Source organism: Hyperolius riggenbachi, chromosome 2 (genome assembly GCF_040937935.1).
Source record: "Hyperolius riggenbachi isolate aHypRig1 chromosome 2, aHypRig1.pri, whole genome shotgun sequence".
NCBI lineage: Eukaryota > Metazoa > Chordata > Amphibia > Anura > Hyperoliidae > Hyperolius > Hyperolius riggenbachi.
Window position 1 is genome coordinate 159,050,859 of NC_090647.1, and position 16,777 is coordinate 159,067,635.

Below are 16,777 nucleotides of genomic sequence, written 5' to 3' on the forward strand. Positions count from 1 at the left end.
GAACCCCATAGAGAATCTGTGGGATATTGTGAAGAGAAAGTTGAGAGACGCAAGACCCAACACTCTGGATGAGCTTAAGGCCGCTATCGAAGCATCCTGGCCTCCATAACACCTGAGCAGTGCCACAGCTGATTGCCTCCATGCTACGTCGCATTGAAGCAGTCATTTCTGCAAAAGGATTCCCGACCAAGTATTGAGTGCATAACTGAACATAATTATTTGAAGGTTGACTTTTTTTTGTTTTAAAAACACTTCTTTTATTGGTCGGATGAAATATGCTAATTTTTTGAGATGGGAATTTGGGTTTTTTTTATGAGCTGTATGCCAAAATCATCAATATTAAAACAATAAAAGGCTTGAACTACTTCAGTTGTGTGTAATGAATCTAAAATATATGAAAGTCTAATGTTTATCAGTACATTACAGAAAATAATGAACTTTATCACTATCACATGCTAATTTTGGGTGTTGGGGAATTGGGTGAAGACAAAAACATTCCACAGTGATGCACCTTGCCAGCAGTAAAGATTTCACCACCTGTGATAAGTTTAAAGCTGGCCACTAACTGTCCAATTTCTAGTGAAAAATCGTTCGAGCGATCAGAAATTCTGATCGGATTGGTTGTAAAAAATCTCCATTGGTGGACACAATCGATTGTGAACGAGTGAAAAAAAAATGTCGTCCGAACGAATTTTTCGTCGAACGAAAATTTGGATTTTCTTGGTGGTCGTGATAGGAAGCAATGATTGGTTAGTTGATGGTGTAGTGAACGATTTTTCGTCCGATCAGGAATTTGATCGCTCGAACGATTTTTTCTCTAGAAATTGGACCGTTAGTGGCTAGCTTAAGACTGTAAATCAGGGTGAGGAAAGATTTCACAATGGCCCAACACTGACTATATAATTCCTAAAGTACTGTAATAATGAATGAAATAGCTTATTTACGAGTTATATTAAGTTAAGCTCCACATATTTTAGGAAGGTACATTTTTACATTGTAAAACAAGCAAATCCTACCTCCATCATCTCCAGCTTGTCAGGATAGGCAAGGTCCCCTGGAGCAGGCTTATAACCCAAGATATCTGTCTGAATGTATATGTGCGTCCTATAAACAAGCCTTTCCTGTACATCTTCCAACATCTGCTTCACCAGAGCAGCAAAGGCACCAAGTTGATCAGCTAAGGGGGAAAAATGGCAAATTTTAATTTTTGCCGGGGTAGCAAATGCCACAACACCACTCACAGCCACAACCTTATATTAGAAAAGCAGCATAAATTAAGCAGATTGCAATAATAAGCCAGAACATAGGTCTACAATGGAGATGGACATGCACAGAACTCCTGTTGCAAAGTTTAAGCTGGCATAAAGATAAAGCTAGGAATGCAGTATCTTTGCTTCCAGACAAAGCCTGGCTGCAAGCTGCTGCTAAAGTGAAGAGTGCTACAACTGCAACGCTAAAAGTGATAAAACACAAGTAGTCTGTTACTTGTCTTTGAATCGTGAAGGAAACTAGTTCCAAAAAGGAAAATTTGCCGAGCCTGTGGAGTCATGCAATTTTAAATATAATTTATAACAACTCCAATATTATTACAGGTTTTACATTGATCCATTTAGTAAAAGTGCATTATTTCAGGAATAATTATATAACTGAATTCTTAAAAAAAAAATAAAGGCCGTAGAACCAATTACCATTGTTTTGCACATGATCTTCAAGCATCTCAATTTTCAGTATACCACAAAGTTCCGATAAGGTTTCTAAGTGAACAACGTGAATGATCAATGGTCGTAAGACATCATACAGAGACAGGCAAAGCTTCTCCAGAAGTACACTGCAAGAAAAAAGAAATTGTCAGAATAAGAACAAACAGCTTTTCTTCCTGTATTTCCTCTTCTTATCTCAGCTCTTGAGTGAGATGACTTATTGCACTCTTTCAGACTTTTTAAGGCCTTGGCCTATCGGGCATGATTGGGGCAATTTCAATAATGCAATATTGGAGCTTGGTAGAAATGTTACTGCATTATCTCGGTGTGAGCGCCCCATGGCGAAGTATCTCAAAGCTCTAGTATTGGTCTAAGCATGAATATTGTATTGTCGCCCTTTCTCATTGATCATGCACTTTGTGTGTACAGTCTGTTTATAACATTGTAAAACTCAATAACATTTTTGAAACAGAACAAACAACAGCTCTTAAGACTGAACTTTATGCCTGTTTTATATGATTTGTGTTGTTTTCGGTGAATTTTGTATTCTGCAGAACGGACCACAAATAAAATCTGATGAACCACTTAAAAACTTGCTGCAGGGGGTCAGGTCTTTCATTATGAATAGGAATGGACAACAAGAAATAATTCAGAGTTGATGCAGGAGTATGCAAATTCTGGATGCAAATATATGCAACATGAAAATGGGCTAATCAATTTAAACCCAGGTGGGACCCGATTGGTCGATTGTCAAGATGCATATATTTGCATACAAAATTTACATAATCCTGCATCAACTCTTGCTTTATTTTCTTCTCAATGATCTTAATGATCTTCCCTATGTATGAACATTGCTGTGCTTCTTAATAGAACATACCGAGGGGGTGTTTGGGGGGGGGGGGGGGGAGGGGGAAATCACTCATTTCCAGCTGATATAAGAGTCACAGTGATGGTCATTGTATACTGGATTAATACAGGCCTTTTTATTTTCCCGTTTCATCTGATCACCAATGCAATGCTAAGGTTTTTTTTTTTTCATATGGTTGAAAAATATATGAATGAAAAATTCTGAAAACTATTTTATGGCAAAATGTACTACTGATCCCTCAGAAAATAATCAGCTTCTATTCCAACACTATTCATACATGAAGCTCAGCTTTCCCAGCATTAGATATTCAATTATTTCATTAGTTTTCCTGTACTGATTATTATTATTATTTATTAGATTTATATAGCGCCAACATATTACGCAGCGCTGTACAATAAATAGGCTTACAGACAATGATAACAGGGTTGACAGAACAATACAGGTAACAGACCATAGATACAACAATACAGGTAATAGCAATAAGATACACAACACAATGCAGATAATAGTACAATGCCAGATCATAAACTGGAATGGTAGTGGTAAAAAATTACCAGTTCCAAATTCTGGGTAAAGTGCACACAGTCAAGTATGATACACAAGGGAATAAAGAGAACCCGAGGTGGGTTTGAAGAATATTATCTGCATACAGAGGTTGGATCTGCCTATACAGCCCAGCCTCTGTTGCTATCCCAAACCCCCCTAAGGTCCCCCTGCACTCTGCAATCCCTCATAAATCACAGCCAAGCTGCTGATAAACAGCTTGTCAGAGCTGGCTGTGTTTATCTCTATAGTGTCAGTCTGCTGCTCTCCCCGCCTCCTGCAGAACTCCAGTCCCCGCCTGCATCCCTTCCCTCCCTGCTGATTGGAGGGAAGGGACGGGGGCAGGGACCGGAGCTATGCAGGAGGCGGGGGAGCAGCTGAGTGACACTACAGATGTAAACACAGCCTCACAGCACAACTGTGATTTATGAGGGATTGCAGAGTGCAGGGGGACCTTAGTGGGGTTTGGGATAGCAACAGAAGCTGGGCTGTATAGGCAGATCCAGCCTCTGTATGCAGATAACATTCTTTAAACACACCTCGGGTTCTCTTTAAGAATGTAACATAGATAAGGTGAAAATAGAGGAAAACGGGTGAAAAAGCTTTGTGCATCATGCCCATTATGTATGGAAACTACACACAAAAAAAAAATACACAGAACTTGCTTGTAAAAAAGACAAAAACAGACAACATACTACAGGGTTTCCAGCAACCAGAGAAGTACAGATTGCAATTATCTTTATATTTAAACAATGCACATGAATAGCTATAAAGGGCAACATGACATTAGCATGGTGAAATCAGAACAAAGGCAAACTCAAGAGACCTGCCAAACTGTGCACCTCGAGGTCAGGCTCCTGGTATCATAAGATAAATACTAAAAACCTTATCTGAATATAACTCAATCAGCAACTAAGAAATTATGAAGTCCTCCAATTAATTCTATTACAATAGAGGCTGCATATTTTTAGCAATATGACTGATGCTACATATTACTGATAACTAAGGGCGAGTTGGGAGAGAAGGGCTACCCAATACTGCAGAAAGGAAAGGGGGGGGGGGGGGGGGCGGGAAGGGTCGTAACAAGGAGCTCCCAAGCAAAATTTTCATGGGCTGCCCCTTCCTTTGCATATGTCCATGCACAAACGTCCACTAAGCTTTTTCCCCCCAGCCACATGTGTCCTTTCTTTAACCCCCCCTGGCGGTATGAAAAATTCCGCCAGGGGGCAGCGCAGCAGTTTTTTTTCATTTTTATTTTTTTTTTAAATCATGTAGCGAGCCCAGGGCTCGCTACATGATAGCCGCTGCTCAGCGGCATCCCCCCCGCTTCGATCGCCTTCGATCAGGAAATCCCGTTCAAAGAACGGGATTTCCTGGAGGGCTTCCCCCGTCGCCATGGCGACAGGGCGGGATGACGTCACCGACATCGGGACGTCATCGGAAGTCCCGATCCACCCCTCGGCGCTGCCTGGCACTGATTGGCCAGGCAGCGCACGGGGTCTGGGGGGGGCCGCGCGCCGCAACAGATAGCGGCGATCGGGCGCTGGCGCAGCTAGCAAAGTGCTAGCTGCGTCCAGCAAAAAAAAATTATGTAAATCGGCCCAGCAGGGCCTGAGCGGCACCCTCCGGCGGCTTACCCAGTGTCCAGCACGGGGTTACCGCTAAGGAGGTTAAAGAGACACTGAAGCGAAAAAAAATATTTGATATAATGAACTGGTTGTGTACTATGAATAATGACTAGAAGATTAGCAGCAAGGAAAATATTCTCATATTTTTATTTTCAGGTATATAGTGTTTTTTCTAACATTGCATCATTCTCTAATATGTGCAGATTACACAACACTCAGCATTCAAAATGATTCTTTCAGAGCAGTCTGAACTAATGACCCCTCCTCTGGCAGAGAAAAAGAAAACAGTTGAGATAATAAAAGTCAGAAGACAGCCCTCTCCATGACTTTGAAAGTCAGAGTTTAATGGCTTTTTTGCATAGAGATAACAACTGGAGTTTCTTAACTCTTCCTGTACTGGAAACAATTAGACTGATGTATCTGATCTTAATGTTTTATTTCTTAGCTGTACTACACATACAAATCAGATCATAATTTTTTTTCGCTTCAGTGTCTCTTTAAGTCCCACAGAGTAAGTGCATGGGGCAGTATATTTACCCACTCCAGCTCTGAGTCAGGCCTCTTCTTCCTCCCTGCAGCCGCTCACCTTATGCTGCATTCCCGGTTCCCAATCTGGTGACATACATCACAATGTGGAGGATGGCAGCATAGAGCATGTGGCTGAAACAAGATGAGCCCCCATGCAGTGCATATATACTGCTCTTCTGTGGTTACTCTGCAACATAAAGAGGAGCAGCAGACCACCGGAGCCCTCTCTGTCACTGTGGTGATGGGGCTATTGTTAAGTGTGGAGGGGGAGGAGGGGTCACCACAAGTTACCACACTGGGCAACTGGAATGCTAGTGACGCCTCTGTGACTAAAAATTCTAATTGACAAGTAATTAAAAACCACATTTAACAATTAAAAAAAATTCTAAAATGACATAAATTTACCACATACTCCAATTTTGGTGTTGGTTTGGTGAAAAATTCATTGAAAAGCTGGTGTTCATCCTGACATACATGTACCATAAATGCACAGCCACTCCGTACCTAGAAGTAAAAAAAAAAAAAAGAAAATGCATTTGACAGTATAGCTACCACCATTAAAGTGTACCAGAAGCAAGTTAAGGCCCAGCTAAGTGCTTGGAACTTCAGTACAGATAGTTTTCTTTTCACTCTGGATTCAGCTGCAGGGCAAGTCAATCAGGTGTTACCATGTGACACGCAAAGTAGAAAGAACAGATGCCACAATTCATTTCAGTGGAAATCATGTATCTAAATCAGCAGACGTGACTTTGTAGTTCACAGGAAGTGCAAGACCTTGTCTATTCAAACAGGACATAAGGCCTTTGGACCAGCGTTTCTCAACCTGGTTTCCACAGAAGCCCAGGGTTCTGTGAAAACCCTTCAGGAGGTTCTGCTGCATCTTTTCCACTTCTGTGAGACAATTTTCATAAAACTGTTCCACTCTACCACTGATGCGACTTGTGGATTAATCCAATGCCAAACACCCAGGCCGGTTTACGGTCGTATCAGATTTGAAAGCAGTGGGTGACAGCAGCAGAGGCACAATGGCGGAGACAGTGAGAAGATAGAATGGAAAGCAGCATGTTGGGACAAGAAAAGGAGAGGAAATTAAGGAAGGGGTAAAAGAAAGGATTAAAATCCCCCCAACTAAGCACCAATGATTGGGAGGCAGTAGGGATAGATATTCTGAAGCCTGCGCTCAATCACCAATGATTGTGAGACAATGGGGGAATGCTCTGCACTGGGGGGACACCTGCAGCATGGAGGCACATTTTTCTTTTAGCCCATTGACACCAATGATTGTGGAACAGTGACTGCAATGTGAATGAAAGGAGGGGGGGTGGATCTACATTTTAAGAAGTTTTTTATTCAAACAGTTCATTTCAGAGATTTATTTTTTTACCACTAACAATATAATTTTATGTAAAATGTGCCTTGTTTATATTTTTGATTAAGTAGGGTGTTAAAGGAGAATTGTAAGCTGAAAAAAAAAAAAAAATACCTGGGCCTTGCCCCCCTCCTCCCGCAGACATCCTGGCAATGTGAGTGGGAGCAAAGACATGCACGGCCCTGCAGTGGCCCGTGCCATTAAAGGTGCAAAAGAGTAGCCGTGAGCCGTGGTGGGGACTAGAGGATCATTTTGTCCCGATGGGGGCACAGGACGTCTGCGGGGGGGGGGGGGGGGGGGGGGGCGCGGTAGAAGTCCTAGGTAAGTTAAAAACGTTTGTTTTTTTGCTTACAGTTCTCCTTTAAAAAGTGTACCCAAGCCGAAGCAGGAACACTTTACTAAATACTTACCTAAACAGAGGGAAGCCTCAGGATCCTACTGAGGCTTACCTTACTGGTCTGATAGCCACCATAGTTTAGCAGCAAGGCATTGTCGCTTATATTGTGGCCGCGCAGCTCCTCTTCCAGATTCATGAATGCGCAGGACCGCCTAGTAAGCGGGACCTGAGGGCTCCGTGCTACTGTGTATGCAAGCTCGTGCATCTATGCGCCCATGAATTAGGGTTAGTGAGAGATGTGTCTGTGCACAGGGCCGTGACTAAAAAAACTACTGGAGTGCTGCAGCCATGATTAGTCCAAACATTCATGAAAAAAAAAAGAAAGGCAAAAAGCTGGGCACGCACATCCAATGCAAATTCGATTATCTTCTTAAACAATAAAAACATTCAGGCTACGGTACAGTTTACTAGGAGAGAGGTACAAGCAGTGGGGGTCTCTACAGTTGTTTCACCCCAAAGTGCTGTGGCACTTCATCAGGACCTGTTCCGTCCTGATGAAGTGCCACAGCACTTTGGCGTGAAACAGCTATAGAGACCCCCCCACTGCTTGTACCTCTCTCCTGGTAAACTGTACCGTAGCCTGAATGTTTTTATTGTTTAAGAAGATAATAAATCGAATTTGCATTGGATGTGCGTACCCAGCTTTTTGCCTTTTTTGCATGAATGCGCCCATGAATTAGGAAGAGGAGCTGTGCAGCCCCGATGTGGGAGGGGGGCCACGCTCAACAACGGGGGGCTTTAGACCAGCAATACAATCCTGAGGCTTCCCTCTCTTTAGAGTAAGGGCTTGTTTTGAACCCAAACTTCGACTTTCAAAAGAAAAAAAAAAAAACTGAAGGTCACCATGTAGAGTGCTGAGGTCTTGTGTAATGGCTAGCAGTGACCATTACCTCCCTTATGGGCCAATACTCAAACCAGGTTTAGGCCTGGATATTGCCATCAGTATTACCCAAACTGATCTTGGCTTTAACCAGCAAAACCTAAAAGGGAAGTTGGAAGAGCTCTCCCAGCATTTAACTTTTGGGTTAAAGGAGCACAAGGCAACATTTTCAAACACCCCCTAATCAGCTGACTTCCACTGCACTTAGAAGAACCCAAAAAGTCACAATAAGGGCATATAGTGCTAACAGAGAGGAGGTTTCACCAAAGAATCTGTATACTGGGGGGAGAGGAGTAGTACCAACCGAGTCTGCTGACTGCTTTCCATATATACCTTATGCTGGGTACACACCATGCGTTTTTTCGTTATTTTTGTAATTTCTTCATCATTTTCCGTCCTATCGATTCTCCGCTCGATGCTCTTATCTATTTCCATTCACTTCTATGAGAAATCTAGCAGTAAAAATCTATCAAATCATCTATCTGCCGAAAAAAATGTATGGTGTATTCCAAGCATAACTGGCATACATGCTTTACGGCCGTGTCTTCTAAGGAATGCCCCTACAGGGAGGTAAGACTGGCCTCTAATGTCTATGGCCAGTTCTAGCTATAAGTATGTCCGGCACAATTGAACAATATACTTACCAAAGCACAGTGATCCCTATTGTTCTGGCTGGTGAGATCTGTAATTGTGCTGGTGATGCTTGGACTAAGCAAGTTTTCCCGTTGATCTAGATAACACTGATGTATTTCACCAAGAAGCAGTTGGTATCTATTGATCAAATTTCAAGATAAAAAAGGCTTTTAAAGAAAGGTTCAAATAAGCCACGTATGCAACTTCATATGTTAAAGAATCACTAGATTTCTAAAGAAAAGATATATTACATACATTAAATGCACTATGTAAATGGGCTACTACCGGTACTTGTATGTAATGCTAAGTTGTATTAAAAAGTTATTAACCTGCCTGGCGTTCTATTAAGATCGCCAGGCTGGCGACCGGACGGTTTTTTTTTTAATAAAAAAAAACTATTTCATGCAGCCAACTGAAAGTTGGCTGCATGAAAGCCCACTAGAGGGCGCTCCTAATCCGTACTTCTGATCGCCTCCGGCGATCAGAAGTAACAAGGGCCGCGATGAGCAGCCCTTCTTGTTTTGCTTTCCTCGGAGTGACGTAATGGACGGCAGCCGACGTCCTGATGTCAGCCGCCTCCGAACCAGCCCTTAGCGCTGGCCGGAACTGTTTGGTCTGGCTGCGCTGGACTCGGGTGGCTGGGGGGACCCTCTTTCGCCGCTGCACGCGGCGCATCGCCGCGCTGCGGCGGCAATCAGGTAGCACACGCGGCTGGCAAAGTGCCGGCTGCGTGTGCTCCTTTTTATTTCGTAAAAAAAAAAATCGGCCCAGCAGGGCCTGAGCGGCGACCTCCGGCGTCTCTGGACGAGCTCAGCTCGTCCAGAACGCTCAGGAGGTTAAAGTGGATCCGAGATAAACTTTTACTCACTGCAGAATTGTGTTCCTTTCATATAGTTTATAGGGCATTCCTCAAGCCAAATACTTTTTTTATTTAGTTTATAGGGAATTAGAGTATTAAAACAAAACAAGCCTTGCCCACAGCTCCTTTTGTGCCTTGGCACTGTAGCAAGGGCTTATGGGAGCTCAGTCTGGGCAGGAGGAGGAGGTTACTAGCCATTGATTTCAGAGGCAAAGGGGAGGAGGGAGGAGGAGGGGGGGGGGGGGGACTGAATTTACACGCTGCAAGCTGATAGTATCTCTAGCCCTCAGCCTGTGACAATGTGACAAACAGAACATGGCTGCCCTCATTGTATCACAGGAATAAATAATCATACACTTTTGAAGCTGCTTGCAGCTAGATATGCTGTGTAAACTATCTAAACTATCTATTATCTAAACTTTAGATAAGATTTATTATCTAAACTTTAGATAAGATATATAGACAAGTTACTTGTTATAGTTAGTTTTTCCTCTCGGATCCGCTTTAAAAAGGTCAAATGCATATTAACCAAAATACTCACTCTGGTATCCTCTCAGATCGCTGCTCCATCTGTTCAATCAGTGTCTGCAGGCACATAAAGCATTTTATTCAATAAAAAAAAAACTTTTGCTATGGTTAGAATAATTGCTAACAGTCTAACGTACGCAAAAAAAAAAAAAAAAAAAAGTAATGCTCTATATATTACTTTTATGCCTGGTACACACAATGGCCTCAATTCACCAAGATCATGCTGGAGATAATAAAGGCAAGAGAAAACTTGCCACGGCAAAGTGAGAGAGTTCTCTTATCTCTTCATTCCTTAAAAATCAGAATCAGTTTTATTTCGCCAAGTACAGCAAGAGCCATAATCGGAATTATTTGTGGTACACATGGCATAGACAGATACAACAACACATACAATTTGAAATGCAGTAATCAGATATACAGATAGTGATGCCGGTAGACGCTAGTAAAGGGCCCCCGTTTCCGGATAAGAACCGAGGAGGCAGCGACGGGGACCAGCTGACGACCAGGCAATTACGAGTGCAGGCCGGACCGGGGAAGGTCAGAGTTCAGTGACCGAACGGCTTGGGGGAAGAAGGTGTTCTTCCGCCTGGTGGTTTTGGATGGTATAGTCCTGAAGCGGCAGCCCAACGGGAGGAGCTTGAAGTAGTGGCTGCCAGGGTGAGAGGGGTCACGGGAGATCATGGTGGCCCTCTTCCTCAATCTAGCGGAGTGGAGGAGATCAAGAGGTGGAAGAGGAGACCCGATGATTCTCTCTGCATCAGCTATGACCCTCTGCAGTTTATGTTTATCACTGGCCGTTGCGCCCATGTACCAAACAATGACTGAGGAGCAGAGGATGGATTCTATGGTGGCAGTATAGAAGCTGGCCAGCAGCTCCCGTGGCATGCCAAATCTCTTCAGTTGGCGCAGGAAGAACAGCCTCTGCTGGAATTTCTTTTGAATTTTAGTGGTGTTCTGCCCCTATTTCAGATTATTGGTGAGAGTCGTGCCGAGGAACCGAACCGATGACACCGTAGAGACTTCTGTTCCTCCAATGAGGACAGGCGGGAGGGGGGAGGGGGGAGGGGGGGGGGGAGGGTTCCTCCTGAAGTCTACAACTAGTTCAACAGTCTTTGCTGTGTTGAGAACTAGGTTGTTCTCCCTGCACCAGTTGCATATTCTCTCGACCTCACTCCGGTATTCATGCTCTCCGTTGCTTCCAATTAGGCCAATAATGGTGGTGTCATCTGCAAATTTGATGACCTTCACAGAGTCAGCGAATGAGATGCAGTCGTTGGTATAAAGGGAGAACAGTAGAGGTGACAGAACACAGCCTTGTGGAGCCTCAGTATTGGTGGTTCGAATGCTGGAGTAATAGTTGCCAAGCTTCACCTGTTGTGTTCTATTTGTCAGGAAGTCCTTAGGATCAACTCCGAGCTGTGTCAGATTGGTGATCAGGATGTCAGGGCAGATAGTGTTGAACGCTGAGCTAAAGTCTAGGAACAGGATCCTGGCATAGGAGGCCGGCCTGTCTAAGTGCTCAGTGATGTGTGCCACACTGACATTGATGGCATCCTCCACGGATCTGTTTGCCCTATATGCAAATTGGAGGGGTCTAAAAGGGTGTCCGTGGACCTCTTCAGGCGGGCAAGGACCAACCGCCCAAGGAGCTTCATGATGTTAGAGGTTAGGGCCACTGGGCGGAAGTTATTGTGCTCGGAACTGCCTGGTTTTTTTGGGACTGGTACGATTATAGACCTCTTGAAACAGGAGGGGACTGTACCATCAGATAGTGACTGCTTAAATAAGGAGGTGAGCACAGGGGCTAGCTGATCGGCGCAGGTTCGCAGGCAGACAGACGACACTCCGTCCGGGCTGGAAGATTTCCTGAGGTTCAGCTTCCGGAGGTGCCGGAGTACATCCGATTCCAGAACAGCGCTAGGAGCCAGGGCGCCGAGTACGCCAGAGGTGGATGTGGATTTGCCCGCGGGCTGGTTGGAATGTTGCTCGAACCTGCAGTAGAACTCATTGAGCTCCCCGAGTCGAGGGCTCGGGGTCGCCGTTTGGGATGTTGGTTTGAAGTTCGTGGCTGCTCTCAGGCCCTTCCATACTTCCCGTGTGTTGGTGGACTGAAGGCAGAGCCCCAGCTTCTCAGCGTAGGCCCTCTTTGCCGATCGCAGTTCTCTTTTCAGGGCGAGCCTAGCTTCTCTGAATTCCTCTAAGGAGCCAGACCTGTGCGCCTCCTCTTTGCGTTTCCGAAGTCGGCGAAGCCTGTCGTTGAACCAGGGCTTGTTGTTGGGGTAGACCCTGAAGGACTTGGATGGGATACATGCTTCTTCGCAGAAGGTGATGTAGGAGGAGATATTCTCGGCCCATTCATCAAGGGTAGATGCCTCCAGAGCCGTCCAGTCGGTGGTTTCAAAGCAAGCTTGGAGCTGCAGTTTGGCGTCCGCAGTCAATTTTTAACAGTTTTGGTGATGGGCTTTGAAGTCTCTAGGAGCCTCCTGTAGGAGGTGATCAGGTGTACTGTGGTCAGAGTTTCCTAGGGGGGCTCCTTGGGTGGCCTTGTAGGCGTTCTTGTGAACCGTGTAGCAGTGATCCAGGGTGTTACAGTTCCTGGTAGGGCAGGTGATGTGCTGCTTGTAGAGGGGCCTCACGTGCCGAAGGTTCGCCTTATTGAAGTCGCCCAAGATGATGAACAGGGCCTCTGGGAGGGCTGTTTCCCACCGCGAGATACAGTCACTGAGTACATGCAGGGTGGACTTGGAGCATGCATCGGGTGGAATGTAGACCCCAACGAGGACAAGGGAAGAGAATTACCTCCTCTGTAGTTATTTTCACACGCAGTTAATTAACAGACTGTCTTTAACTTTACAATTCTGGAGTTATTTTAAGGATTGAAGAGTTAACTTTAAGTTTGCCTGAGGTAAAAGGTTTCCAGAATACTACATGCCTTATCACCATGGTGATAACTCTAGAAACATTATTAAAAGACAGGAGATAAGCTTAGTGAATTGAGGCCAATGAGATTTTCTGGCATATTTACTGCAAGATCGATTATTTCCAACATGTCCAACGTGATATCCAATATATTTTCCATCAACTTAGATGGAAAATTGATTGGAAATCAGATCGGGCATGTTGGAAATAATCAATCTGGCAGTAAATATGCCAGAAAATCTCATTGTGTGTACCAGGCATAAGACCTGCAAACACTTGCAATAATGGTCACCCGAAATGATCATTCTTGCCATTCAGGTCAAATGCCCCTTAATAAAAATAATCTCCTTTGATGTGTGGAAATGGTCATATTAATCACTTACAGACCGCACTGATTAAAATCTGCGCCCGGTTTGGCACCTGTAATCTCTGCCAGGGCATAGATCCTCCTCGCTGCACGCTCCCGCCACCCACACCGCCCTCGCCTTTGCAGCCCCCTCACTGTCGTCGGTATAGCGGCAGAGCTCCCTGAGACAGTCATGAGCCAATTTCAATGGCTCCTGACCCCGTGATCACTGTAAGCCAATCACTTTGGCTCACATTGATGACCAAGTCAGAAGCCAATTAAATTGGCTCCTGACTGTCTCAGAAAACTCTGCCTGTGTGGGTCAGTGCGGCGTGAAATCAGTAAGAACTTATTTTAAGCCAGCAGTCTCTGGTCCTTAAAGGACTTACAAGGCGAATATTAGAAAAAAAGTTAGTTACCTTATTGCAATATCAGACCTCAGTGCAGACGATCAGTGCTGCCCCTGTCAGTTTCAGCAAAAGTTTCAGCAAACAGCAAATGCCTGCACAGTTTGCATGCCGCTAGTGCGGCTGCGCAGGTTTCCAGCCCTGTCTGCGGGGCATCCTCACTCCGTGCGTGTTGGTGTGATTGTCATGTGGGCTAAAGTTCAGTTCTAGTTAGCAGCGCCCCCTCAGCATACACTGGCAACGCTGAGCCGGCTAACTAGTCACATGGACGGTCACCGAAGAGCCGCTGACTCATATTGAGCAGAGAGTCACTGAGGAGCCGCTGGTGAACCGGCACACGTATGAGCGGACTCATATGGACTGTCACTGAAGAGCCACTTGTTCATAAAGAGCAGAGAGTCACTGAGGAGCCACTGGTGAGCCAGCTCACGTACGAGCAGAGAGCGGATAACAAAGAACCGCTGGTGAATCAGAATTTTTATTCCGATTCTGATTCACCAGTGGTTCTTTGTTATCCGCTCTCTGCTCGTACGTGAGCCGGCTCACCAGCGGCTCCTCAGTGACTCTCTGCTCTATATGAGCAAGTGGCTCTTCAGTGACCGATAATATGAGTAAGTTGGCTCTGATCAGCCAGGAATGTACCTCACACTACATCACTTCCCTCCCTCACCCGGCACCGTCTGGAAACCTGCGCAGCCGCACTAGCGGCATGCGAACTGCGCAGGCATTTGTTGTTTAAAGCGGCAATTCTTATCCCATCAGTTCAGGCAACCCTGTGGAGGGTCGGGGCCTGTAATGAATCCTGGATTTAGATAACAGAGCGCCTGAAACTGACAGGGGCAGCACTGATCGTCTGCCCTGAGGTCTGATATTGCAATAAGGTAACTAACTTTTTTTTTCTAATATTCGCCTCGTAAGTCCTTTAAAGAGACTCTGAAGTCTCCCTAAAATGAGGTTTTTGGATCAAAAACCTCATTACCATTATTGTCCCACCTAAAATGCCGTAGAACCGCAGCTGAAAACCCCCTTGATCACCCCAAACTCACGGGGGTACACGCAGGCAACTTCCGCATAGAGCAAGCGTGGCTCTGCCTCTATGCGCGTCAATCAGCACGGATCGCCGCCTCTCCCCCGCCCCTCTCAGTCTTCCTTCACTGAGAGGGGCGGGGGAGAGGCGGAGATACGCAATGATTGACGCACATAGAGGCAGCAGCAAAATCCACGACCAAGAAAGTCGTGGATTTTGCCTGCCCTGTACCCCTATGAGTTTGGGGTGATCGAGGGGGTTTTCAGCCGCGGTTCTGTGGCATTTTAAGAGAGACTATAATGTTAATAAGGTTTTTAAAATAAAAACCTAATTTTAGGGAGACTTCAGAGTCTCTTTAAAGAGTAACTGTTAGCCCCCAAAGTGAAATTTAAATCTCTACCGCAATGTTTTATGTAGTATTAAAGTGATCCAAAACTCCAATGCAGAACTTAAAAATCAATATAATTTTGTTACTATGTAGCCTTTTGCCCAAGCTAATGACGCAAAGCCGCATATCTGATACTGATGAGCATGCAGAGCATGCCTATGTCTGCCCGACCCCCCTCTCTCCCCCCCAGGGCCAGGTGCCGATCTATTCGCACCACAAACAGCTGACCGCTCTGACAGGGAGAGAGAGCGGCAGCACTTCCAGCGCAGCCACGGCAGAGCAGCCGCCACCGTGCATCTCTCTCACATGTCTCACATGTGACTCGGTGGCGGCTGCTCTGCCGTGGCTGCGCTTGAAGATCTGCCGCTCTCTCTCCCTGTCAGAGCGGTCAGCTGTTTGTGGTGCGAATAGATCGGCACCTGGCCCTGGGGGGGAGAGAGGGGGGTCGGGCAGACATAGGCATGCTCTGCACGCTCATCAGTATCAGATATGCGGCTTTGCGTCATTAGCTTGGGCAAAAGGCTACATACTAACAAAATTATATTGATTTTTAAGTTCTGCATTGGATTTTTGGATCACTTTAATACTACATAAAACATTGCGGTAGAGATTTAAATTTCACTTTGGGGGCTAACAGTTACTCTTTAAAGAGACTCTGTATCATGAAAAAGATCCCCTGGGGGGGGTACTCACCTCGGGTGGGGGAAGCCTCGGGATCCTAATGAGGCTTCCCACGCCATCCTCTGTCCCACGGGGGTCTCGCTGCAGCCCTCCGAACAGCCGGCGACAGACCCGACTGTCAGTTCAATATTTACCTTTGCTGGCTCCAGCGGGGGCGCTGTGGCTGCTTTCGGCTCCGAACTACACGGAAATACCCGATCGCAGTCGGGTCTGCTCTACTGTGCAGGTGCCGGAAACTTACGCCTGCGCAGTAGAGCAGACCCGACGGCGATTGGGTATTTCCGTGTAGTTCGGAGCCGACAGCCGTCAGAGCGCCTGCGCAGGAGGCGGGAAGGTAAATATTGACGTCATCTTTCACGGAGGGCTGCAGCGAGAACCCCCGTGGGACAGAGGACGGCGTGGGAAGCCTCATTAGGATCCGGAGGCTTCCCCCACCCGAGGCGAGTACCCCCCAGGGGATCTTTTGATGTTACAGATCCTCTTTAAGAAGCCATAAACTGCTGGTATGGAAGCCGAGAGGAGGTTGCCATATTTATTTCCTTTTAAACAATACCAGTTGCCTGGCAGCCCTGCTGATCTGTTTGGCTGCAATAGTAACTGAATCACACCAGAAACAAACATGCAGCTAATCTTGTCAGATCTGACAATAATTCTGTCAGAAACACCTGATCTGCTGCATGCTTGTTCAGGGTCTATGGCTAAAAGTATTAGAGGAAGTGGATCAGCAGGACAACCAGGCAACTGGTATTGCTTAAAAGGAAATAAATATGGCAGCTTCCATATCGCTCTTGCTTCAGTTGTCCTTTAAAGAGGAGATTGGAGGAAAGTGGTGATCCCTTATATGAATTGTTATAGTTCAAGTGGATTGTAACTTTTATAAATATAGTACTCTCCAAATCTCCAGAAAAGGGCTGTTATTTCTAAAGCAATAATGGCATTTCTCAGGCAATCTGCAGATCTCCACCTTTATAAATAGGTCCAACAGAGCTTTCGATTAATATGCCACAACACACAGTACAACTTAATCAGTATAATGGCAAGTGGTATAAGGTACCCGCATGGGTGGCACATGCATT

The 16,777-nt window shown here is 45.5% G+C and overlaps 1 protein-coding gene across 1 annotated transcript in view; it reads right to left on the reverse strand.

Moving 5' to 3' along the window:
* COG3 (component of oligomeric golgi complex 3) overlaps window positions 1-16,777 on the reverse strand; it is a 127,378-nt gene that overhangs the window by 91,027 nt on the left and 19,574 nt on the right. The window contains 5 exon segments of the mRNA XM_068267753.1: window positions 1,017-1,177; window positions 1,689-1,828; window positions 5,680-5,771; window positions 8,558-8,684; window positions 9,947-9,990. Of these exon segments, the coding sequence (XP_068123854.1) occupies window positions 1,017-1,177; window positions 1,689-1,828; window positions 5,680-5,771; window positions 8,558-8,684; window positions 9,947-9,990 (564 nt within the window).